This window comes from Gnatocerus cornutus, chromosome 1 (assembly GCF_029298725.1).
Source record: "Gnatocerus cornutus isolate USDA-ARS CGAHR chromosome 1, icGnaCorn1.1, whole genome shotgun sequence".
Lineage (NCBI taxonomy): Eukaryota > Metazoa > Arthropoda > Insecta > Coleoptera > Tenebrionidae > Gnatocerus > Gnatocerus cornutus.
In genome coordinates this window covers 8,579,205-8,607,079 of record NC_142233.1, presented here as the reverse complement: position 1 = coordinate 8,607,079, position 27,875 = coordinate 8,579,205, and the positions used below count along the sequence as shown (strand labels likewise).

At 33.0% G+C, this 27,875-nt stretch overlaps 1 protein-coding gene across 10 annotated transcripts in view; it reads left to right on the top strand.

Annotated features, from left to right (window-relative positions):
* Positions 1–25,864, top strand: part of fdl (beta acetylhexosaminidase fused lobes) — an 88,224-nt gene extending 62,360 nt beyond the window's left edge. For all 10 annotated transcript variants that reach the window (XM_088038582.1, XM_088038641.1, XM_088038608.1 and 7 more), the window contains 2 exons: positions 11,851–12,008; positions 23,818–25,864. In XM_088038582.1, coding sequence (XP_087894708.1) covers positions 11,851–12,008; positions 23,818–25,564 — 1,905 coding nt within the window. In that variant the 3' untranslated portion in view covers positions 25,565–25,864. The remainder of the gene's footprint in view (positions 1–11,850; positions 12,009–23,817) is intronic.
* Positions 25,865–27,875: the final 2,011 nt, after the last annotated feature.

Here is a 27,875-nt window from a genome sequence, read left to right as displayed (position 1 = left end):
GCAAAATTTTGTTTTTATCACTGATAGTTTTGTCGTCGCAACGCCTTAAAAATGTAATTTTTAGTTAATTGTGAAGGTTTGTGATATCAACCCCTAATTTAATTTTTTTTCAATATAAATGTGTTAAAAATATCTCAGTTGTCATTTTAGATTCAATGCAAATTGTCTTCAAAATTTGAGAAAAAAATGCTGTTTTATTAAGTTAGTTTCCAATTTCATTACGTCAAAATTGGGAACTACGTTTACACCCATCTGTCAACATCTTGTGTCACAAATCCTTTGGCTCGCTTTAGATTGTAACAAAAGTCTTAATTGGTGAAATTGTCGCTTTGTCGATGTTAATTAACGATTTCTGGTGTCCATAAAGTGCAACATGCCCGTGGTAATCAAAATTAACCTTTATAAGAGTGAATGAAGTGACTTGTGAAATTTTGGCGTAAACGTAGTTTGCCGCTGCGCTGTCAGAATTTTGAAAACTAACTTGATAAAGCAGCGTTTTTTTCGCAAATTTTAAACACAATTTGCATTATATTTAAAATAAAAACTCAAATATTTGGATCATAGTCATGTTAAAAAAAAAATTAAATCGCGAATATTTCCGCAAGAGCTGAAAAATCGCTAAAAATTATACTTCTTAGGCGTCGCGACGCCAAGCAAACCGTGATAAAAAACAAATTTTTGCGTCAGCTTCTAGAGCTTTGTCAACTATGAGCGTATGCAAATTTTCAAAATTGTAACTTTAAAATTAAAGACGATTTTGGGGGTGGACACAAGTGTTGCCGGACCCTGTATACTTCATTGATGTTAACAACAATTTTTTTCTTTTTTTGATGTTTTAGAAAATATCAATATTTTTATTTTTTAATGTACTTTTAGAAATTTTGAAAAAGTTATCGTTTCACATATTTTCACAATCCATCAGTCTATAAATGTAAAAACGAAAGTGTTGATTGACGAATACAGTTTTTTTTTAAAATCGTGAAGATGTTTGATAACAAAACTTCTTTAATTTGTGGTTGCGAAAGTTTATTGTTCTTGAAGTTTTTCTCAAACAATTAGTGACAGTTTTGTACAGAAATGGTGAAGAAAGTTAAGTTAGATGTGGAAACGCGTGCAATAATTATCGTTTACCACAGAATCAGCAGAAATAACCGCAAAATCGCAAAAGAATTAATAATATTTTTAAGTTGGCAAATATTTTTGAGCGGCAGTGTATGTGTAACAAAATGAAGTTTAATTAACAAGAGTCACGACGAAGTGATCAAGACCATTTGGAGCTAACAAATTTTCGTAGAGAAAATGCTGTTTTCATTAGTAAAAGTATACGTTTACCATTTCCTGTGTACTACCTTTCTCAAACTAAGTTTCCTGTAATGATCATGTAAATAGTATAACAGGTCTTTAAATGTGCGTAAATGTAATATTAATAATATTAACAATTGCAACCTCCACAGAAATGCTTCTGAAAAAATTTACATGTATGTAAGTTTCGGGCAATAAGCGGAACAAAAAACTTTCATCAAAACCAAATATTTTTGATGGAAGTGAATACAGATTTCGAGGATTTTGGATCTTTATTTTATATTTTTATTTTATTCTGAAAAAATTGTTGTATTAACCGAGGTAGAGAAGAAACTTTAGTAGACGAGCTATTTTATGACCCGAGATGCGAAGCATGGTTAATTTATTTTTTTCACTATTAGCACGTTGTTGTAATTTCTTTGTAAATACAAGGTTTCTAACCTGAAAATGTGTGGTGCACTTTTCGAATCTGTCAAAATTTAAACTGACATTAGTAACTGTCAAATTATTATCAGTTGAGAATAATTTAATGGATGTCTATGCCTTAGGGCTGCACAACAATCATCCTTCTTAGTTTTGGCTTTCAGTTCGTTTCAGTTCTTTGAGAATTTTTGCTCATTAGAGTTCGTATATCAAAGCATGTGCATGTAGGCAACCAACAATACCATTTTCATTATTAACTAGAAGTAGATAATGAATTCATTAATGACCAGTAGGATATAAAATCAACTTTTCGGGTCAAAAGCATCATAGATAATAATACATTTTCAAGATAGTAGTGAAAAAACTAAATTATAACACAATTATTTTGAGTTGACTGATACACAAGTGGGACAATTTTTTGGAAAAATGAAAGAGTTATGAAAAAAAATACAGTGTGTATAATATTTTTAAAACAAAAATTAACTTCTGATCCGGCTTGAAATTTTAAAAATGAAAAAAGTGAAATATATATTTCGAACAGAATTTTAGTACAGTTGTGGCCAAAAAAAGCTGGGACAATCGCATTTGACAAAAAAAAAATTTAAAAATTTGTGACTGGTAAATTAAGCTATTTTTTCGACTGTATAAAACTGAAAGATTAACGGATTTTTTTACCGTTTATCCTTGACTTTAACGTCCAGTTATAATTCTTTTGTTCTTTAAATGCAGTTGTCGAGTTAAGTTAAATAAATAAAAGTGTGAAAAATCAATTTTGGTCATTTTTCCTGCAGAGAAATTCCCAATTTACAAAAGTGCAATTTTAGAAATTAGCAGGATAAATGGTAATAGATAAATGTCAATTTTGATTAATAGATGGCTCCATAAGCCACTGACTAGTTTTTTAGGAATTAAAATAGCATGATGAAATACATAAAGTTATAATGAAATACCTACTAATTTGCACTGAAAATAACACAAACAAGTTTATTCCCGATGCTTCTACAATTTGGTAACAATTTGACAAAAGTGACAGTTCTTGTTTGGCATTGCTCAGGAATTACACGACCAATCACAGAGCCGCATTTTAAATTTGGCGGCTACAAAGAAATAAGCTTTAAAGAGATATAGATATAAAGGTTTCTATAAAAGAATATGCCTTACATCCAGTGTGCTCCGAAAAACAAAAGTTTTGAACCTACGAGTTGCCACTTACCTCAAATACTATACAACTTTACAGCGTCAAACTTTGAGATGAAGTTGTTAACTATTTTAATTATGAGTTTAAAGTCAGTAAAACGTGTTGGAAGAATCAAGTTATTAACTGTCCGAAAGCTATAGAATTTTTGAAAAACTACTAATATAAAGGCGGTTTTACACGATCACATTTTTTCTCAAATTTTTACTAATAAAAAGCAAACAGAAAACATTTTTCTGCATTAATTTTGTAACAAATCTTGAACGTCAATTTGAAAGAAAATTTCTCAAATTTATTATTTTATTTATTCGTAAAAATTTGAGAAAAAATATCGTGTCAAACCGCCTTAAAGTTAAAAAATATGCACAAAAATTGAGATCGCCAACACGTCGTCTTATAAGGCACTTCCGGTTCGTGTTGCGAATAAGATTTTTTCTAATTTGGTAATAAAAACGCGCTAAAATAAAGATTTGACATTTCTTTTTGATGGATTTTGTTAGGTTTTCATAACTAGTGACACAAAGTGGCACTGTTTTATCACTCGACGAACATTTTGTCACTTTGTAACAGAATTAGAAAAAGCGTTTGTGTAGTTTTTAATTGGCAAATGTGGTTTCCGCATGGTTGGGGCACCCCCACATTTTTAGTCATACAGTCTTACTGTTTAGCTATCACGCTTGGTCAGCACTGGATTATGAAATATTCAAATCCAATTAATATAAAAATGAGTTTCCATTCTTAGATCCTCTTTTTTCTTAATGTGTAGACTTCGACGAATAATATAAATAGATTATAAGTAGGAACAGACAAAAGAAAACGATTCAGATATTTTTCCTGAATAAATTGCGCCAACACTGCATAATTCAAGAACACTTCTAAGATTGATTAATCAATTTCCTGTATATCTTTTCTAATAATCACCTCTTCCCCATCAATGAATTAGTTACTTAGGGTCAACACATTAATAAATGATTAAGACGATAGCAATCAGTAATTTGACATGATATCTTACCCTCCAAGCATGACGTTGACCCCATGCACCGGAGTTGGAGGAGATCCAGGTGTGGGGTTCATTTCTGTCCTGTTTAATCCGCCATAGTTATGAAGCGCTGATAAGACCGCCAATTTCTTCATAGACATAACACACCTGAAAATTGCATATATTTGAAAATAAAATCTATTCAAGAAAATTTCAGTGTAATGACACCGCCCATTTTAAACAGAGCAGAAATACCTAGTTTACGTCTGGTTAATTATAGATAACGGTTCAACGTTAAACGGTGTAATAAAAAATAGGGTTTTACAAGGCGTCTGGTCTAATGGTTTTAAAAAATCAGTTAAATGCCGGCTGATTTATATTTTATTAATGACCTGAATGTTTATTGGAAAGACACTATAAACGGTCAAATAGGAAAACTCGTTAAAATAAAGCGATGTAAATTAAATATTGAGGTTTTATTCCATATTGTGGTGGAGTATTGTTTTCCATTGTGGTACTAATTGAGTCCGATAAATACACTGTTAAGAATTTAATGTTTATTAACAAGTTTCCAAAACTTCAGTGAGTTTTCTATAGGATTTAGAGCCGTATTCTTGAACCGTTCGAGTTGAGACGTATACGAGTCGTATACGCGTTGTCACCGCTGGCTTGACGCGAACGCTCAGGCGAGTCCGATCAAGACCGATGAAATCATATACGTCTCGATTCGTACTGTTCAAAAATACGGCTTTCGCTCGGACTCGAGCGTGCGGATTTAGCGTTCGCGTCAAGTCACCGGTGCAACGCGTATACGACTCGTATACGTCTCAACTCGAACGGTTCAAGAATACGGCTCTAAGTACACCTACATAATATAATGAGTAATAATAAATTAATGAGTAGTCGATACCATTTTTAAAAATCATTTTATAGTTGATTACGGTACAGAACGGATAAGCGCTTTGTAACTGCATTAAAACCGGCAACGTTGCCTAGGGAGATTTTTGGTGAGAAAATAGTCATCAAATTTTTGACATTTCTGAAAATTAGGCAGTGTTTCCGTTAAAAACGTTTCTTTTACAGCCTGTTTGATTGCAAATCAAAGGATTTAATAGTGAAAAGATTCAGCACAGCCTGAAAGGCCGTTTTGTGTCATCAAGTTATCAATTAGGCAGCTAACCTATTTGATTTTATCACCAAAAAGTCACCATCGACAGTGTTGCCGGTTGTAAAGTGCTGGGAGCGTGCGGTGTTCGGGGTTTTTTAATAAAAAAAACGGACTTTAGCTCTTTGGGGGTAAAACAAAATACTCCGTGTTTCAAAAAGATTTTCATCTAATAATCTGATTTTTCGTACAAATTAAAAAATGCCGCTTCACAAAGATAATGATTGGAACGTTGGTTACATAACCTCACAATACTTAAAAGTATCAAGAAGATACTGATTCAGGACAACTGGATCGCTGAAGGGATAAAACTGATTCAACCTCTGCTTAATTATTCTGTTTGTTGTTTAATTTTTTTCCTATTGGCGATTTTGACGTTAGACAAGCGTCAGTAGTAACAGAAGTCCAAAATGACAGAACTAGTTCAAACATCGCTCAGTTCGACCGGCACGAATGGGATTACATTCCAATAGTACAATCAGATGGTTTACTACTCTGGGATGTTTTCTACTACAAGTTAACTTTTACACAATAGGATAATATTACTACTGCTATATAGCCTTATACAAAGTGTTTATAAAATGTTTCTAGCATCAAGCGTGGCTTCGGAATTCCTATACTATTTTGCCGCTTTGTTTTCATAGTGAATATAACTACAGCCGCGGACACAAAATCTTTGACGTCAGTGTCATCTAATTGTCACATGGTGTAAAACCCCACTTAGAATTTGTAACCTTACTTTTTTGCATTGTCAAGTTTTTTATTTCAAAATGGTTAGAATTTTCAGAGTTTCCAAAATTGTGAGGACCTGACTGTATAATAGATCATACCACACTGTACTAAAGAGGCGGTTCTAATTTTATCGGCTTTACATACTTCAGTCATGGCAACTCTGAATTGCCAACTTGTCAATACTTTTATGTTTTAAACGTCAGTAATGACAATGACAGTAATGCCCAGACTACACTCAAATTTTTGAAATGTCAGAAAAATGTCGTCTAAGATTTTGTGTCCGTGGCCTGTATCTTCAAAATTACTTATACTGTTACAGATGGAAAGATGTAAAAAGACCCAAACAAACGGATGCGCATTAGCAAAACGCGTTAATGCTCATACACCAGCGAAACTGTGATGTGATACAGTGGCGTCGTGTCAACATCAACATTGGTTTTAAAATAAAACCACAATTATGGAACGTGATTATTATCTAGAAACTACGCCCTAGGTTTAAAAATCTTCTTTTAGATAATTTTTAGAAACCTGTACATTCTGATTCGGTAATAAATATTTGCGGGAATGTTCTTTCAAATAGTCCATCTGTGACGCCTATGGTTGGGAACCCCGTCAAATGTCAAAAACACCCCTCTACCATGCGCATGTTTGGGTTTATTTAGATATTTCCAACTATACTTACTTCAATGACCTTTTTAATTACAGTTTTGTGTCCAAGTTTTTGATTTTTAGGTTGTGAACCACAACTAGAACAGTTTATTTCTCAAAACTTACTTTGCTTCATGTTTGAGGTAAACAGCAAATGTCAGTTGACAAATCGAAACCCACATTTGTAATGAGCGGCACATTTCTTTGACATTTCATACCCTTGATGCAAGAAACATTTATAAACACCTTGTACCTTTTGGGTTACTTTAACTAGATGAAAATCATTTTGAAACACTGTGTATTTGACACTTTTAGTTTTCAAAAGTTGGACTCATTAACTTAAGTTGGACTAATTAATAAAAAAAATTGGATTTTTAGGGTAATCTTTCATTTATTTAGGTATTAAAATCAATAATAAATCAAAATTTTATGTCAATGGTTATTTACATGATTAAAATTAATGTAAATATACAGGTTGATGACAAAAAGGTGCCCATGCATTCTACCATCTTGCAGTTAATTCTATCTTGAGCCAAAAATTGAAAACCAAAACGCAATTTGTGCTTTTTTAACTATCATGTGAGCCACAAAATTTTTGTTTAGGGTAGGCCATGAAAGAGAGAGGCAAACATAGAAGTCATGTCGGAGTGAAATTTTGTTTTTGATATAACCTCAATATGTAACATAACGAGGTGCAAATAAGAGAAAATGTATCGTGTCTCTCCAGAATCAATAATGTATTGAAAACTAATTGAAATTAAATCAACTGACAAGTGTCAAACTACTGTCAAATTTTTGTCGACTTACGTAAATTTTGTCAAAGCCTACCCTAAATAAAAATTTTGTGGATCACACGTTAAGATAGAAGCTTTCTTTTTTAATCGATCATAATCTATTTGGTTAAAAATTGTATAACAATTTTATAAAACAAATCTTTAATTAATTAAGTTAATATGACATATTGATAGTTCAACCAAGAAGATATACAATAAGTAGAATCAACCTAAGTGGTGGGGAAAGTCCAATTTACGACGATCTGCCGATGAGAAAAAGTTGAGCGCTGGTGGTCTCAAGTTATTATTTAATGTGCGCATGCCTGCAAATAGCGGCTTGGTATTGGTGGTGCATCTCCATCCCTTAGATCGAGAAACTGTCAAATGCCCAAAAAGCATTCGAGTTTGCACGAAACGCTACGAAAGCAACCGAAAATAGAGATGTGATAACACTGGCGACCTCTATAACATAGATGGTTTTTGTTACTTTTTCTAATACACGTATTGGATACCGAGTTGATTATCCTCAAAGTCCCTAAATCTACAGGTCTGAGCGAGTCCACTAATCGCGTTTCCATGTTGATGACGTCAAAACGGTTCGCCTTTTGGCGCGAAGTTTGAATACATTGGTCAGCAAGCAAACTGCAGTACACCGGTGTATTTTTGCATGCATGTATTTTCACTTTTGACACTCAATTCAGTCATAAACTAATTCGACCAAACAAGCTTTTTTTAAGGTTTCATGACAAGCACAAGTGGTGTCCCCAATCGCTGCTTGACCCAAGTGCCTCAAATGAGAATAGTAATTCGCACTTGGCTAATCAGTTTCAAAATGCTTTCAAATGTAAGATCGGAAGCTGCACTGTCAGTGAAAAGTTTGGTTTTACCTCATCATTTCCTTCCACAACCACGTGGGGAACACCAAGAAAACCTCAACATTTCGCACATTTTGAAATGGTCTGCCATATAGCAATTTCTGCCAGGAAAGGGTGAGGATCACAAAACTTTTTGACAATACAACTTCCGATCTTTCAATGAATAAAGTTTTTGTCATTGAATTATTTGTGTCCCAGGACTGAGTGTCTTAAGATCCTAGGATATTTCTGTGTTTTTCTTCAAATAGGAGGTAAATACGATGATAATAAGCAGGTTTAAGAGCCAAAAAGAGACTGAAAATTTTTTTGGGTAGAGGACCAATCATACAAATGCGCCACTGCTCTCTGTAGGAACCCTGTCGAATTAAATGACACGAACCGTTATGACGTCACATCCCCTCTCACCCCCCGTAACGGCACCCACCCATACTTGGCAACTCGCTCAGACCTATAGATTTAGGGACTTTGGATTATCCTTAATTCTAGTATTCGTAAGTTCAACTTTGACAACGTGTTAACCTCAAAAATCGCTAAATTCAATTTTTCCCTAATTTTTACCCTAACGTCTTTATGTCCAAAAGACATTTCGAAAATTTACATAGAAGAATGGATTGATAGCAATAAGCTCTTTTAGAATACTGTTTACAAAGTGATCCTCAATTTGGATGTAGAATCTAAAAATGCAATATTATATGGGGTTTAAAATTGGGAACTACTACTTTCGGTATAACGGTATACATTTCAAATTTAAAAAAATGTCGAATGACTTTTTTTAAGCAATCTTAAACGCCGTATAAAAACATCTAACAAAATGATGTTCATCTAGTTGCCTTTGGGCTGAGATTTTTTTGACTCGCTCACATTCTACTAGTCTTGTCAGTTTGGACTTCTGTCAATCGCCAATAGGAAAATAATTTGAACAACAAACAGCAAAATTAAGCAAAGGTTGAGTTAGTTTTAACCCCTCAGACATCCAGCCGTCCTAGACCAATCATTATCTTTGTAAAGCGGAATTATTTAATTTGTACGGGAAATCAGAGGTGACTAGATGAAAATGTTTTTGAAACACGGTGTAGTTTTATGTCGCGACAAATAACTTCAACATCTAAACGGAACCCTAAAAGAGAATCCTAGACGATCAATAAAATTGACAATTGACCAAGAACTGACACTATGATTGATCCTGTAAGATGATTTTATAAACTGTGATTGAAGGATTGTCACTTCGACTGATTCAATCAAATACTATAAATCGTCCAGGCTCTACTAGCTTCCGGAAAATCAGATTTATTCAAGTCTCCTTTGTTCTTAACTGATGACCTCGGTCTTTTTTAGGTGATTAAAATAATTTTAACAAATGTAATCGCCAATAATGTCAAATCTTATCAAACAACAATAGCGCTCGACGTTTAATTGCATGATATTGTTTTTTATTATACCATTAATGAGGTTATCGGGTCGCCACAGCCTAAAAATAAATTATAACAGAAACAATTTGGATCAAAACATTAAGTACGAGTTTACTTGTTGTCTATCTTTTAATAGAAGAAAATTTACCCGTAATCTGGCATGCGATCTACTTAAAACATACAACTGGAACTTAATAGTAGTCATTAGTGACAATATTCGCAAAAAGTACTGAAGAAAATCCAGCTGTTAATACATACTTTAGTTACTGACCGTTTCACCCAGCCACTGAATTGATATTCAAAAATACGAGCAATCAGAGTAAATTTTTATACCACTACCCACACTGACCGCCATTAGAGATCACAGCACGAATACATAATAAAAACTACATAAACAACTACGCATTCCCCAATCTCTAAAGCGTTATATTGAAGTTTAATGGTGAAAGGATTTCCACAATTCAGGACCCACCTGTATAAATAAGTAATACAGGATCAGACGACAGATAAAGTCATACAGTTCGCATTGTACCTAAACCCTTTAGTTTAGAAGTTTATGAGAAAGTAATTATTTGCATTGAGCTTTAAACGGGTCTATTGTTATTCTTATGTTCGATTGTTTAACATAATTTTACAGTCATTTTGTAGCATTTTATGGCCTAGGCAATAATGATAAAGTTAAGCAACCGTGGGTTGGTATTAGTAACTAATTCAAGTAGTGCAGTTGTACTCTTGTGGCAGTGAGCAATTCGAACATAAGAAATTCTATGAACTTGCTTTTTACTAAACTAGCTCGCTGTGCTCGCGCCGTAACCATACAGTGTTGAATGATTATGTAAAATACCTTATTATTGTTAATTATCATAATTATTAAATACCATTATTGAAACAATTTTGAGTCATGGATAAAGTCATAAAGCCAATTACCAGTGTCATAAAATTTGCGTCAAAACAGAATAATCCGGCTTAAATTATGTGCGTGATTTAGTTCTATAAAATGAAACATCTTCACACTGCAATTGAACTACTAAGTGAAAACAGCCATGCACTACCTGTTCTTTAATTAATAAAAGAACATTGACGGTTTGGATGAAGAAATTGATTCAATGACCTACCTGTTATAAAGCGCCGTCCTGGTGCTATCTCAACATGGCAACTCTTAAGCTTCTTCAGTGTTTCAAAAAGAGTAGAGTGCTTCCAAAGTCAAAGCCGTCACCATGTTCAATAACTCTGGAAGGACATATTGTTACGTATGAGTTGTTTTATGAGTAGGCACTTGTTAATATTTGAAACATGAACAGTTTTGTGACGCAAACTAGTATATCGAACCCTCTCGCACGACTGAGACGACTTACATTTTACCTGAAATAATCAATACTCAGTTCAGTTTAATGTTATCATTTTAACACCGAGACAACCACTAGTAATAGGTTTGAGCTTGAAATTCTTCAAAAAAAGGAATAACTAGGCCTGCGCATAGATAAATAACAAATTTTTGTTTATATTTTTTAATACCTACATATTTTATAAGGGGTTTAAAAATAGCAACCATGACTAAGGACGACGCAAGGCAGAGTTATTTATTCTTTCATTATTTATTTATTGTTATATTTATCGATCCAATAATGACGCATTCGTGGCCACAAGACATTTAAAACAGTTACCAGTTTGTTGTTATATCATCATTTTATGCGGTCTATTAAAAATCTTTTGAGGAAAAATGTACGTAAAAGAATAATCGATTTGATAAATGCGTCTAACCCAACTAGCTAATTAGGTATAAATAATTAAAATCGGTCAATATGTCAATCATATTTAAATTTGCCGCCAACCAAAAATCCACTTCAGAAAAAATGAAGTATAGATTTTGTTTTTTTTTTCAACGTTGGTAACTATTATCTTGTCAACTTTGACATTTTACAATTTCAGAAACGTCATGAGCAACATCTCAATGGTGACGTCATTATAAAATGTCAATTATTAATGTTTAACAACTGAACGGTGACACGCAGAGCTAAAAATTGCTTTTATTCGAGTATTCGAAATATTTTTAGTTTAAAATTGGAAATGAATATGTATTAGACTTAAGAAAGAAAGTCAAAGTTAGCACGTCTAAACGAAAATAAGAAGTTCCTGAGGTTTTTCGTCCTCTTTGTTCTCACTAACAATCCCGTAAATATTTGTTTTCTACATTGGTATTTATGTAGTCAAGTGCTGGACCAGGGACATAAACTTTAATTTTCTATAAAGGACTAAACTGTGCTATCAACGATTAATAGAGTTAGGAGGTGTTTTGTCTACTTTGTGAGGTGACCCCATACATTATTAATTCTGAACTTGTTGTTGCAGAGCCACGGAAGGATGAAGCCGGGCGAGTTTAAGCGAGTCCTCTTCGTTTTTTTTCTTTGCTGTGTTTTATTCTTCGTTTATCTCTATTGGCAACAAACGACCAGTATCGATACATCACGTATTGTCTACTCCTACAGGCATGCATTAATTAAAGAAAAGTAAGTTATAACATAGAATGTTTTTCATTTTCTGTTCCGGTGCTTTAAGAGTTAAGCAGTGCTTTTCAGGTGTTTTCAGTGCTTTAAGAGGCGCGTTACGGCACTGTTTTGTGAGTTAGTAAATACTCCTGTCAATTGTTTGTTCAAACCATAGAATGGATTTTCGAACATAGGGATTTCACATGTAAAAAACAAAATTTTGTAAATGCATCTTGGCTTTTCCAATTCTTTTACGGTCAAGCTGTCAATGCAAATTTTGTATCTAATTTATTAAACAAGAAGTATGTTTTGGTTATGGAATTTTGGGCACTGTTAATCGTCAAATGTGAAATGACCTTTATCTTCTCCATGAAAAGTCAACTTTATAGTTTTGAAACATCAATGATAATGACATTAAAGTATAATTCACGTTAGTTTTTCTTAACATAACGTAAAAACCCTATCGAAAATTCCATGACCAAAAGTATAGTTATTTACATCCAAGCAGCTGTAAGTAGGATTTTACGGCTAGAGAGCACTTCTAGAGCATTTACAGACTGCCGATGTCTGCCCAAAAATCAATTTGTGGTTGGTCTATGTATGGTTGAAAAGTGTGCATTTCAATTTAATAAAATCAATCAAATTGATTGATGTTTAAAAATTGTAAACTGTCCTTTGTCTTTATAACCTTCAAATTTATAAAAGGCTCAGCAAGTGTCAGAAATTTACTTTATATGTCAGTCACAATGACAATAAAGCTTGATTTACATTGCCATGTCAAAAAGTGATGTTCGAAATTTTGATTCCGCGATAGTAAGTCAAATATGATTTAAATCTGGTTATAGTTTTTTCTAGTTCGGAACATTACGAGTGTTATTAAAGCATTGTTTTTCAATTATTAATCGCTCTCGTAAAATGTTTCTGTTTTTTTCTCTAAAAAATGTTGAAATACCGCTTCAATAAATAAAATGTGCAAAACGCGTTTTATAAAACAGATTGAGATTGGATTTTGAACTTGTCCATTAGAATTTCGGAACACGTGCGCTAAACACATGTCTTAAAACATCGAATATAATTTGAAATCAATGCTTTAATGAGCTGTAAAATGGAAAATTGCACATTTAAACAGTTACATTTAATACAGTTTTTTGTTCAGGTATGGTTCTAATATTTTTTAAAGCAAAAAATTCAAATTTCCATCTACGGACTAACATACGAAATAAATAAGAATAATAGGATTAGTTCTAATAAGACGTTTCTTTAACAAGTGTTTGCGTTGTCTTGTGAGCTGTTTATTCTTTCTCTGATTTTCAAGTTTTAAAAATAATGTTGCGCATTTCTAAAGGTCGTGGTCCTGGAAACGAACTATTAATTACGATCGCTCATTAGTTGTTGAGACATTCATTCGTTGGCTAAAAAGTGACACTATTCGATCGTTTTTACAGAAAATTGTCTTAGTTCTAAACCAAAACTGGTGGGACTACTGACTAGCTAGTTTGGAATTTCCAAGTTTGTACGGGTTTACCTAGTCTATAGTATTCTACTATCAGTGTTTTAAGAAGTCTCTTATTGTATCGGAAATAAACCTATAATTAAAATAATGCTTCAATAAGATACTTGAAGCTGAGAAATGGATGCCTATTAGATTCAAATACTACTTTTACCTGTTTTATATTACAAGGTGTTTATAAATGTTTCAAGCATCAAGGGTGGCTCTGGAATTCCTGTCGTACACTATTTTGCCGCTTTGTTTTCATAGTGAACATAACTATCATGAAAATTATTTATAATATTATTTACGTCAATGAGGTTCAGTTAGAGTTTTGTGCCCAAGTTTTTGATTTTCAGGTTTTAAACCACAACTAGAACAGTTTATTGCTAAAACATTACTTTGATCCATGTTTGAGGTTAACTGCAAATGTCAGTTGAAAAATCGAAACCCACATTTGTAATGAGCGGCAAAGTTATTTGACATTTCATAGCCACTCTTGATGCTAGAAACATTTATAAACACCTTGTATTTTTTTCTATTATAATATTATTTTAACGTAAAAAACCCTAAGAGTATCAGAAACATTTAAAAAAGCACCAGAATATGGAAATATTTCGTATTTCTTTGGGTACTTCTTGCATTACGATTGTACGGGGCGAGCATTTAAAAAAGATCAGGCTGGCCATGACTTTTAATAAAATTCTGATAACACTGAATGTCAATCGATGATTGACTTTTAAACCCATTAAAGGTTTAATTTAATGTCTTTCATCCGGTATGAATAAACAATAAAGAGCTGATAAGTTTTGAAAAAATATGTTCTTTCTTCTCTCCCTATTGTGGTTTAGACGGCTAAAAAAAAGTGAGAAAAAAGTCAAAGTTGTGCAAGATGAACTTTTATCTACAAACTAGAAGACCGATTAAAAAATTTGTTTTGTACCCAAAATAAAACCACTAATAGTTTTGCTGTCTCGAATTCTTTTAAAAGTAACATTTTTGGATTTCGGAAATTAAATTCAGTTTTTTTTTAAATACAGCCCACCCGAATAAAGTGCAGATTTTAACTCCACTGGCTGACGCCGCTGTAGATAATGATTCTGCAAAAATAATCGAAATTAGAAAGGGGCAAAACCCCCTCGGATTATCCGTTATTCGACGCTTATGGCACTAAATTTAACAACTGTTTTCCAAGGACTACAAAACACGTTCGAACAAAAAACGTTTACGATCGCTCTTATCGTACTTGTTTAACTTTCATTTACTTACTGGCTACTGCGAAATAGTTATTTGTTTCACTAGGCTAGAAAATGGTTTGGAAATGCAAGGAAAGTATTTTAATTTCCGAGCATTTTCAAAACATTTTCTAGCCGTGTCAAACAGAAAATTTTGTGCACCGACAATTTTTAATGGTTATTTATTTTGGCTTTTGGTTTAAATTTGAAACGTCATTTCCTCATTTAAGGGTATTTCATCAATTGGGAGATAGGTTGGTAGCACGCCATTCAAATCAAACGATTGCAGATTAATTTAAATTCAAATGTGTTTCATCAATTTTTTGTGGTATCTTTACTTAATTAATTTACCTTTATTATTTACGAAGGTCATTGTACTCCAAATCTGCACACAAATTGACACAATTGACATTTATGCAGCGATGCCAACTTGCAAAATAAAACCAACTTTTCGAAATGTCACGTTTAACTGCCTAGACATTCAAAAGGTGATTTTCTTGCCGCAAAGGAGTATCACAAATCTCATGAAAAATGACGGAGGTGCACAATAGATATTTACATAACAAGTACGGAAAGTGACCAATTTCGCACGAGTGTGAAAGTAGATGCACGAGGCGCCAGCCGAGTTCAGATATTACACGAGTGCAAGAAAGACACTTTCCGACGAGTTATGTACACTATTTTTCCTACGACCTTCCATCATCAGGAAGAAGCCATAAGTTTTGACAATAGTTCATTTCTTATCTAATCTAAATGTCATTTTTCTACGACCTCCTATAAAAGTGATGTTAGATGATAGTTAGATGGTTGATGTTTTCGCACATCCATTTACGAAAGTAAAAGTCACTAGTGTGATATGAATATATCCGCACAGACCTGTCAAAAACTGATTGGTCAGAAACGACCTAACCAATTAAATTTTATCATTATACATGTTGTTTTACAGTGAATCGTCTACATATTTGAGACAAAAATTTAAGAGTTACATTTGTATTTCAAAATAACTGTCAATTTTGATAGGTCTGTGCGGATATATTCCTATCACACTAGTGACTTTTACTTTCGGAAATAGATGTAGGAAAACATCAACTTTCAGAGTCATTTAACCGTGTGGAAAATGCCACTTTCATATGGAGTCGTAGGAAAACACTTTTTAAACTTTAGGTTTTGAAGGAACCACAGGCAACAAAAAAAATATCTCTAATTCAAAATAATCTAAATGTGAACAATGTGGCACTATAAAACCCTCATTTCTCTACCACGATTATTGTTAAACTGACGGGAACTGCATTTTTTGACCCTTGTTTATTAGGGTTTTTATTCCCAACTTTTCCTTGGACTGGATTGCAGAAAATTGTAATCATTTTTTTCTCGAAAACAGTGACGTTTTAGAACGGGAAATTTGGCCATTATTTGATATTGGGGTTAAAATCTTTGCACTTTTTTCGGGTACACCCTGTATTTTACTGACCACAGTGTTGAGTTCTATAGTTAATTGAAAATCTTATTCAATTAGCTTTTAATAAAACCGTATTGCACAATTTTACCTTTAAAAAACCTGAATTTATGCAGAATAACCTAAAAAAGAATTTTTTCAAGAATATCTCCAAATGCCGACCTTATGGACCAGAAGGTAATTCTACATTGAAAATGACTTTCACTTCTTTAATTAACTAGTGTAATCACGAATTACTCCAATAAATCCGATGACCTCCATGTCTTTTACTTAAATAACACCACAAAAACTTCACAGAAAATATCTTTTATTCAATTTTGACATTTAAACAGACGTTTATTTTGCTGTTAGTAGGCCACTAAAGCTCTGGTTTATCCGCTAGCGGTATAAAAATTTTAATCCACAAGCTATAGTCAGAATTTTATAACTTTGGTTTAACTCCGCCTACCTTTTAGGCGAATAGAATTTTGGATAAAAGTCTGATTCAATCTGCAACATTTTGATAGTTTGTTGATATTTGTCTGAACTCAGGGTAGATCTGTGCACACATTAGAAGATGAAACACCATAAAAATCGACGAAGATTTCACGATTAATTGAATTTCTGCAAGACTGCAAATCTTCATGACAAGTGTGACACTAAAGACGTCAATTTTTTAATTATGTTGGGTAAAGGAGGCTAGCCATTCTTTGATTCGACAAATTCAAATCGTCATTTGTTCATGTAGGCGGGGTTAAACCAAAGTTATAAAATTCCTACTATAAATAAAATTTTTATTTTGCTGTTTTGAAACCATGGTTATGATAACGCCTTACTGCTCTTTCCATCCAATTAACTTTTGATACGCTTTTTTATAAGCATCTTGACTCTTTATTGGAAGCAAGTTTTCCATTATTTCTTCGGAATCTTGCATAATTTTTGAACTTTTGGATGAATTTTTGACAATTTTTAGCTTTGAAAGAAACAAACACTGTCGCCTGAGTCACTGCTCATGCACACCTGATCTTGTAGACGAATTTTTACGTTCATAAAATTTTTATTTGGCAGCTGTCAGTTCTGACGTTTCTCGAGTGTGAACTTTGAATCACTATTTTTGGGGCTTAGGGTGGTCAAAATTGAATAAAAGTTTGTATTACATGCGCGGCTAAAATGAATGTTTAACTTGCAGTCATTAAAGTGACTGCTTGTTAAACATTCATTTTAGATGCTTGTATAATAAATAACGAGTTTTTAAAATACTCTTTTTTGGAAAATGTAATGTTAAGCAATTACTTTTCTATTTGGAAAATCTGGTTTAAAACTCGACCTTATGTGCAGTGTGTTTTATGATCAAAATATCCAACTATATTTTCGTTTGCAAAATCAAGGCATGACTATTTTTTTTAATTTTGATGTTAAGTAATTAACGAGAATCACTGACAGATTTGGAATTGCCAAAACCAAAATTACTAAAGCTCTTAAATCTAATAGACTTTTGGTCAGAATTTTTTTGTTATGTCAAGTAAAAGTAGTGTGAACCATTCTTTAATGCCATTATGGTGATTTCAAAACTTCAAAGTTGACTTTTCACGGGGAGTATAAAGGTCCCTTCACATTTGAATTGGGAATTTCTAAACCATCTTAGCCACAAACCGATAACAATAATTTATTAATATGATTAAAAAGTACGAATGAAGTAATTATCCATAAAATCCTATGAAAGTTTACTTCAGCTTACGGAAGAAACAATAACTAAAATTTGCGCTTTTCCCGTCGAAATCTCACAAAAGGAGCGCCAGTCAAGTTTCGAGCCAAGAAATTAAATATGCATTAGACATTTTGTTCCTCTTCCTTTACCAGCCCTTTAGATTAGACTCGGACAGTCAGGAAATGCAGATCACAAACAGATCTGCAAGTTATGCATATAGTGAGAGTTGATTAAATTCGGATTTAGGAGGGCAATTTACATGAGCGGTTACGATTAACCACAAAGTTCGCACACATTCACCGAATAATGATAAATCAACAGAGCAGACGATGTAGGGAAGTTTTGAAATAGCTATAATTAAATTGTCACGCCCATGACATTCACACAGACGAAACGAAAAACTATAAAGTTTTTATCATGAAAGTTAGTACACCGTAAATTGTGGGGCAAATATAAAATTTGATGGCTGTTACAGCACATAGGGACACAAAATAATAACTTCTTCGGTCGATAAAGTAGTTATTATTTACAAAGGAACAAAACCTGGGCTTTTACAAGTAATTGGGTTAATTGTATTGTCGTCGAAAAGAAAGAAAAAATACTCAACTTGTCATACATATAATATGAGAGTAAATTGGATTGTCTTACCTATCTTAATCTTGGAAAACTTGTACCCAACCTCTACAAAGGTCTCTTGTGGCCTTTTTACAAGTGCTAGAGCGGGTTGAGGCTATCAAAGTTCAACAGTTGTCCGATGGGCATCTTCGTAGGGAAATAAACGTTTGAAAGTTTTGGTAAAAAGTGAACAAATTATAATTTTCCGAATTTATCTTAGTTAGCCTTCAAATTTTTCATATATTTTCGTATTTATCTAAATGATTTAATTTAATGGCCCACATTAAAAAGAAAACTGACTTTTTAAGGTTAAACTGTGTGTAAAATTGAAACGGTAAACCGTGAAAGTTCGCCTGGCTAATTTAAAGGAAGTAAAGTCGGATTACTCAGTTGGCAAGGATCCATATTTTGTGCAATTATTCACATTTTGTATTATTCCTTCTTTTAATGACACAGCACAGTTGTTCTAATGAAAGGATGATATTTGCTAATCAAAATAGGTCTAATAATAATAATCTGACCCTCAATACATGATGGAATTTAATTAATGTAGGGAAAATGGATACTAACTACCAAGGTAATACTAATCGATTCATCAACTCCGAACTAACTCTCTTATTTGGGCAGATCCGGACTTGCCACAACTGGGAGTCAAGGAATTCTCTTGGAAGATATTGACAGCTACTTTATCCGTGTTTAATATAATTAGGCATATTGGAGGGTGGTTTTCGTAAAAAAGAAAACTAATTTACGAATATACGCAGAACCTCGATAAAATACAAATAGAATCTATAGGGCCCAAATTAAATTCAAAAAAGCTAAAAAAAAACGAGAGAGAATTCAGAGCTTTTAAGGAATATTGGAAAGGACTGGGATAATAGGACTAGAATATAATGAGAAATTATAGAGTTAAGTTTAGAAATTCTAAATACTCTCAATAGAATGTAGCGAAAATCTAACGAAAGGTCAAAGACTGTTAAAGAGAATCCAAGAAAAAAATTACTTAAGATTTAGATCATTTAGGAAAAAAAATTCGATGAGAATCCGAAAAGGATCTAAAAATAATCGAAGGAAAATCTAGAAAAAGTGGAGAAATTAGAGAGTTTATATCTAGAAAAGGTAGAGAACTTAGAGAGTTTAGAACTACAGGCTCTAAGGTCAACATAAGACAAGCCTTAATAGGAAATTATAGAGGAATTTTGAAAATGCAATGAAAAAAATTTAAGAAATCTAAATAAACATTAATAATAATTTTGCAGTCTGAAAAAATCTAGAAAATACAGAGGGAGTCTAAAGATGCAGATTTTTGAAAAATTTGTTTTAAGAAGATTCCAGTCTTCAAAATTTTGAATTAAAATCTGGAACTTTTAACTAGTTTTAACGATACATACAATTATTATGAAACCTAGTGGAGTTGCTGATAGTCAAAATGAACAAAATTACAAAATTGCAGTATGCAAGAAAAACACCAAAATTTTACATTTGAATTTCTAACTCTAGTAGATTTAACGATACAACAATAAATTTGTGAGAAATTACTAATAATCAGTGGGTTATTAACTGTACGAAAGTAAAAATTTTTATCTTGCCAAAACATTTTTCAAAATTTTGAATTAAAATTTGTAATTCTGGTAGCGTCAAGGATACAACAATGAAATTAAATCAAATTACTAAATCATTGATTAATGAATAATTAGTGATTACTAGTATACAGGGTTCGGCAACACTTGTGTCCACCCCTAAAATCGTCTTTAATTTTAAAGATAAAATTTTGAAACTTTGCATACGCTCATAGTTGACGAAGTTCTAGAAGCTGAGGCAAAAATTTGTTTTTTACCACGGTTTGGTTGGCGTCGCGACGACTAAGAAGTATAATTTTTGGCGATTTTTGAGTTTTTGCGGAAATATTCGCGAATTCAATTTTTTTTCCAACATAACTGTGATACAAATTTTTGAGTTTTTATTTAAAATCTAATGCAAATTGTGTTTAAAATTTGCGAAAAAAACGCTGTTTTATCAAGTTAGTTTTCAAAATTATGACAGCGCAGTGGCAAACTACGTTTACACCAAAATTTCACAAGTCACTTCATTCCCTCTTATAAAGGTTAATTTTGATTAACACGAGCATTTTGCACTTTCTGGACACCAGAAATCGTTAATTAACATCGACAAAGCGACAATTTCACTAAGTAAGACTTTTGGTACAATCTAAAGCGAGCAAAAGAATAGATGTCATTTGTGACACAAGATGTTGACAGATGGGTGTAAACGTAGTTCCCAATTTTGACGTAATGAAATTGGAAACTAACTTGATAAAACAGCATTTTGTTCTCAAATTTTGAAGACAATTTGCATTGAATCTAAAATGACAACTGAGATATTTTTAACACATTTATATTGAAAAAAATTAAATTAGAGGTTGATATCACAAACTCTCACAATTAACTAAAAATTACATTTTTAAGGCGTCGCGACGCCAAAACTATCAGTGATAATAAACAAATTTTTGCGTCAGCTTCTAGAGCTTTGTCAACTGTAAGCGTATGTAAATTTTCAAAATTTTATCTTTAAAATTAAAGACGATTTTGGGGGTGGACACAAGTGTTGCCGGACCCTGTATAGCGTTCCCCACCATGTGTACAAAATTGTTAGTATGTAGAAATATTTTTTGAAAAGTTCTATTTTGACGAGACATAAGTTTCCAAAATTTTTAATTTGAATTTGTAATTCTGTAAGATTTAACGAAAGAACAATGAAATTTCGTGGAATTGTTATTATTTACTATAGGGAAAATTACAAAATTGTAATACGAAAGACTATTTTGGCGAGACATTTTTCAAAATTTTGAATTAAAATTTGTGATTCTGGTGGCTTCTACGATACCACAATTTAATTTGGTGGAATTACTAATAGTCATTTTTCGAATTTGCCGCTTTAATAGGTCCATTAAAGTACTCAATTTGGAGTCGTTTATAGGTCTATAAAAGAACTCAAAGTAGGAAATTTTGTTTTTTAAGAATTGGCAGAACTAATTAGTCTGGCTGTCACCTGTTTCCTGTCAAGTTCTTGGTCAATTTGGATTTTACGATTCGTGTTTAATAAATTGCTGCGTGAACAAAAAATGTATCAATATAATTGAATTGTCCTTTGCGGCCAACAATTATTGTACCTAAATACAATAGATGTGAATATTGGCTGTGAGGTTAGGTTACGTTTAGTCAAAATTTAGTGAGAGTGAAACTCAATAAATGTCAAATTTTATTGAATTTGAAAATCAAGTGGCAAATCGTGGTTACAAAACCATTACCAATCGTGTAAAACGAAAAGTCCTAGAATTGGAAACTTTAAATTTTTTATTAAAAAAAGGGTGTAAATTCGAAAAAATAGTATAAAGGACTTGTTTTATAATGGCTTTGATGCACTCGCCTACGGCTCGTTTTGTACACCGGGAACTCGTGCACCAAATTGGCCATTATAAAACACGTTCTTTAATATGCTATTGCTTATTTACTGTTAAAAATTACAGAATTATAACACAGGACAGATCTAAAGTATCTGAGGAATTCTATTTATAACAAATATAACAAGAATTTAAACTGTATTTAAAGAATCTAAGACAAATCTAGAGAAGCTAAAAACTCAAAGAATTCAAAAGGATATAGAAAAGTTTAAGAATTTTTACCAATTTAGTTTAAAAAAAATTGAAAGAATCCAAAGCGAATTTAGATAACCTAGAGGAAAGTATTAAGAAAAATTATAAAACATTAAGAATTTATGCATATTCTAGAATATTCTAGAAAGTTAAACAACCGAGAACATATAAAAAATCTGAAAATAATAAAATTGAAAGATGTATAGAGAAACTGACGAGCCTCTAAAAAAACTAGAGGCAAGCAAAAGAAAATATCAGAAGTATCTAGAGTGAACACGAGAAGAACCTAGAGAATCAAATATTCCAAAAATAAGATTTGAAAAAAATCCAAAAAGAAACGATAAGAGCTTTTCATAGATAAAATAAAATAACTACGAAAAAAACATCAAAAGAATCTTAGGATATTAATATCTATCTCCTCTTTTTACCCAATATTTCTCATCGGGCCAGGGCTTCAACCGAACTTAATACTATTAATATTAATTACTATTAACTTAACCACTCTGATGTTATGTCTGAACCATCAATCAAATCAAAAAAAAAATCAAGAAGTAAAAAACATTCGTCGTAAATTTCTGCGTAAGACGAGATCTGAAGCTTCCTAAAAATCTTCCTAGTTAATTTTCGCAATAAAAATACATTACAATAACAAAATTATTAAGCATAGACAGTATAAAATTAAAAAAAGATGTTTTTTGCATTTAAAGGCTGTGATATTACCGTTTGTACACGATTAGATTTTTCTAAATTCTTCATCATCAAGAAATTTTTTAAAATGTTCTATTTTTGGCTGCGTTAGCATTAAAGTCATTTTAAATGTTAATATGTGCTTTGAAATTACAATTTTTTAAGCAATGGCATCGGGTTTTTTAAAGAAATCGAAAAAAAAAACAAACAGTTTTAATTTTTTAAAAAACTTTCATTTTGTCCTGTAACTTCTAAACGATAAGGTTGTCAATGCATTTATCAGCGCACCAAAAAGGCAAGATGTCAGTCTTTTCAATGATGCATTACCATAAAAATGGATGAAATAGTTCTTGAGTTATATGCAAAATTGCGTGTGAAAATCAGTAAAAACGGCAGTTTTTCAAAAATTTCATGGAGTCTTAGCGATAAGTTTTATGAGTCGGGATCCTTGGAAAAATTATTAAACTGTCTTTCCAAAACAATTTCTTAACATTTCAAGTTTATTAAGAAAAAATGAATATAAATTTTTGTACAGTAAAACTAAAAAAAATATTTTTCTAGAATAACGGTTAATCCGGGCCTGATGGAGCAAAACTTCAGATTCGAGATTAGGAGGCCCTTCCACTTTAGAAATGACTACACTTCTTCTGTACATTTTTTTTTCCAAAATTTGTTGATTATTGTAATCAAGTCAAAAGTACAAACTTCTAAAAATTTCAACGTCCTAGAAATCACTGATTTATAAAGAAAAGTTTCAAGTTTAAAAGTTTAAGGGTTGTCCTAATGTCTAAAACAAAATTCTAAAGTATCTTGCTTTTTCAATTATTATTATTGAAATGAAAAATCGAACAATTTTTTTGTCAGAAGACCACTATTGAGAGCAAACTTTTTCAATATTCAACCCACCCCCAAAAAGAAATTAATTTAAAATGTTTTCACTATAAACGCTAATTTCCGTAGATGAAATTTAAATAATTTAAAATTAACACAGTAATTTTCATTGTTTCAGGAAGACACACCCTCCCCAGTGGACTTGGCAATGCATAAATCAGCGCTGCGAGAGGCGGCATATAAAAGGACTCATCCCTGTAGTGTCATTATCGACATGTAGCATGTTGTGTGGCTCAACACAGCTTTGGCCCCAACCCACAGGACCCGTAACTCTCGGCAGCCGAGCAGTGACATTTAACCATCAGCAATTAGAACTTGAAACCAACACAAAAGAACCAGCGAGGACTCTTATAGAACAATCCTTCATGGCCTTTAACAGTAATATAGTAAATCTAGTCCAGAACAAAGATTATTTAGAAAGAAGCACAGACATTAAGAGGCTAGTAATTCAAGTCAACATAGCGCACGCTAATATAGTTAGTTTAAAACTCGACACCAGTGAAAGCTACAGTTTGGCGATCAAACCCAAAGAAGACGAAGTCGTAGCGAATATTACAGCAAAGACATTTTTTGGCGCCAGGCACGGCCTTGAGACGCTCTCACAGTTGATTTGGTGGGATGACTACGAACAAAATGGGATGCTGAAGATACTTAAAGGTGCTAGTATTCAAGACAGTCCTAAGTTTCCTTATCGAGGAATAATGGTGGACACTGCGAGGAATTACATGTCGGTTGACAGTATTAGACGAGTTTTAGAAGGGATGGCGGCCAACAAATTGAATGTCTTCCATTGGCACATCACAGATTCTCAGAGTTTTCCTTTGGTGTCCCTTCGAGTTCCGCAATTAGCAAAAACAGGTGCGTACGGACCTGACATGGTCTATACACCTGAAGATGTACGGGAATTAGTAAAATTTGCTAAAATTAGAGGTATTAGAGTAATTTTAGAAGTAGACACTCCTGCCCACGCAGGAAATGGATGGACATGGGGTCCTCAAGAAGGATTAGGAGAATTAGCCGTGTGTGTAAACGAGAGACCTTGGAGTTTATACTGCGGGGAACCCCCATGTGGACAGTTGAACCCTGACAATCCCAACGTGTATGACGTTTTAGAAAAGATTTATCAAGACCTATTGGAGCTAAGTGAAGAATACGAAATTTTCCATTTGGGAGGAGACGAAGTAAATCTTGAGTGTTGGGCCCAGTACTTACAGAAGAGTACAACAGTGTTGAACTACACAGATTTGCACGATCTGTGGGGGGAATTTACTCTCAAAGCTCTAAAGAGATTGAAAGCTGCTAACAAAGGCAACAAAATTCCCCATGTGATAATGTGGTCGAGTAATTTAAGTAAAAGACCTTACATAACTAAATATTTCGACAAAAAACAGATAGTCATTCAGAGTTGGGGCGCAAGTCAGTGGCCAGACACTCCCGATCTAATTGCAGATGGTTATAGAATAATAATTTCTCACGTTGACGCGTGGTATTTAGACTGCGGCTTCGGAAGATGGAGAGAAACAGGCGACGCAGCCTGTGATCCATACAGACCGTGGCAGACAGTGTACAACCATCGTCCTTGGCAACAGTTACATCTCAACAAAAAACAGATTCTTGGTGGAGAAGCCTGTTTATGGAGCGAGCAGTTCGATGAAGGCTCCCTAGACACGCGGCTTTGGCCCCGAGCTGCGGCGTTTGCCGAACGAGTCTGGAGCGATCCTCAACTTGATACCACCACTTTTACGATACAGGAAGACGTTTACACGCGACTGAATACTCATAGAGACAGGCTTATATCTAGAGGCTTAAAGGCGGAGGCTTTATGGCCAACTTGGTGTGTACAAAACCCCGGCATGTGCCTTTGACGACAGCGGACCAATTTAGGATTATTTGTTAATTTATTTAATTCACGTTTGTACGTCAGTGATATTAGTTTTATAGTTGCCAGCACCGGACTGAGTTTATTATGTGCCAACCCTGTTTAGTGCGACTGAAATTTATGCTTTCAATGATGACATGACCCCACCCCCCGAACTCTTGCCCGTGTTGAGTACTTACAACCAAAGTTTTTTCACTTCAAATAAATACTTCTCAGTACAATTTTAATGTTAAGTATAAGACCGAAATGTTACATATTTATTAAATAAAACATTAGAGAAAATGTGTATTCCTCTTTAACTTTAACTCTAACTTCATCACGTCTGAGATTTTTGCACAATCCAAAGAATCTAGAGAAAATTAAGTCAATCACATGGGAATTTAGAAAATGTAAACAAAATTTGACAGAAAGTCTAGAGCATCTAAGGAAAATCGAACCAAACCTAGAGATCTACAGAAGTTGTAGAGGATGTAAACTTAATTTAAAATGAAACCTGGAAAGGGAATCTTTAAAAAAATGAAAAAAAAAGTAAATTAAAAAAAATCGAGAAAACCCAATAAGAATCGAGAAAAAAATTCAAAGAAAAACAATTTAGAAAAAATTATATTTTGTATTAGAATACATACAGGTGTCCCAAAGAGCAAGGGAGGATGCCAACAGCAATACAGATGGTAAATTTCGAAACAAAAATTTATTAAGTTTAATAGTATTCGAGAAAGGATACAAAATTAACAACCAATCCCGAATGCTCATTCTAGAGGTGGAGTAAAAGGCCATCCCAATTTCCTAGGCAACGAGAGTGTAATGTTCATCTGACCAATATGGGATAGTGTGTGTCCATAGTTACCGATTTTCAAATTCTGTTCAGCTTCGGGATTGGCTACCGTTTTTTCGTCTTAACACGATTATTTTTTGAGCTAACAAAACTGTGAATATTTTGGTACAAGTAAACTTTTTCTTCATACAAAAAGCATTTTTCTTATGGTTTCAGTCAGTAGTATGGATTTGCATTTCAAATTAGTAGCTGATTTTACGTTTTTTCTTCCATTTTTTTTAAGATAGGTATAGGGCATTGGATTTTTTTAAAGATTTACGGTAATTTATGCATTTATTTGATTAAAAAAAAACTAGTTTAAAAAAGTGATGAAAGTGTTCCCCTCCAACAGCCATGCAATCATATATTTTTTTTGTAACTATTCTGTACATTTTGAAGGATTTCGGGAGTTATTTGTCGACATTGATTTATTAATCGTTTCTAATTATTTTTATAGGGTCTTGGAACAAATTAAATTCGTACACCACCGTAAAGCTCTTCAATAGACCTTTCAAAAAAGATGCCATGTCCTATAATATCTTTAAAAATTAATATAATTAATTTCATCCCTCAGAGGAGGTTGAATGTAAAAAGGTATAATTACTTGTGTTGTATATTTCCCTTCCAACTAAAATTGACCTGTCTCAGCTTTTTTTTTAAATCTACGGGTACGTGTCTCAAAACATCTGTTTCATTTTCGTTGGCCCACCTGTATTTACGGTTATACTGGTTGTTATTACATTTGTGTTTCAATTTAATACTGCATAATATACGTATAAGTATAAGATGATACTTATAATGTGGACTTTTTAGCTAATTCGATTATCCGTCCATTACTATACAGGGTGATTCACGAAGTGAGGTAAATATTTAAACCAATAATGGTTCCTAATATCGGGAGGCCTAAACAAATAACAAAAAATTACTGCCTAAAAGGATCCAAGATATAACGCTTCAAAGTTTTGGCCAAAACCGTTCGAGAACCGCTAGCGAGAGTGAAAGTCATAATGTAAACAACAATAATGTAAATTAGCTTCAACAAAAACGGACATTTTGCGGCTATTAATCGGGTAGGACGATAGTCTAAAAAACCACATTCGTCTTTTGTTCGGTCGTCGATCCAGTGACCACCAAAAGTTCTTTCCCGTGCACATTTTTCTCAACTTGATGGGAAACATTTTTTTTTGTGCCAAGTAAATGTATTTAACGTATACTATCGCCAGTTTAAATATTTACCTCACTTCGTGAATCGCCCTGTATAATAGCTCCCATTTTTGTACAAAATGCGTTTTCAATTTTAAGAAAAAGGTTCAGAACTAAGGAGCATTCTATTTTCAATCCCCAAGTTTTTAAATCTCAGATTTGACGAACAATATGCAAAAATTAAGATTTCTAGAAAAAAAAAAACAAAATTGACAGCAACAATTTAAGCTGACGTTATGATAATAATTTGGGGCTCTAACTAGACCAAGCAGAATCTAAG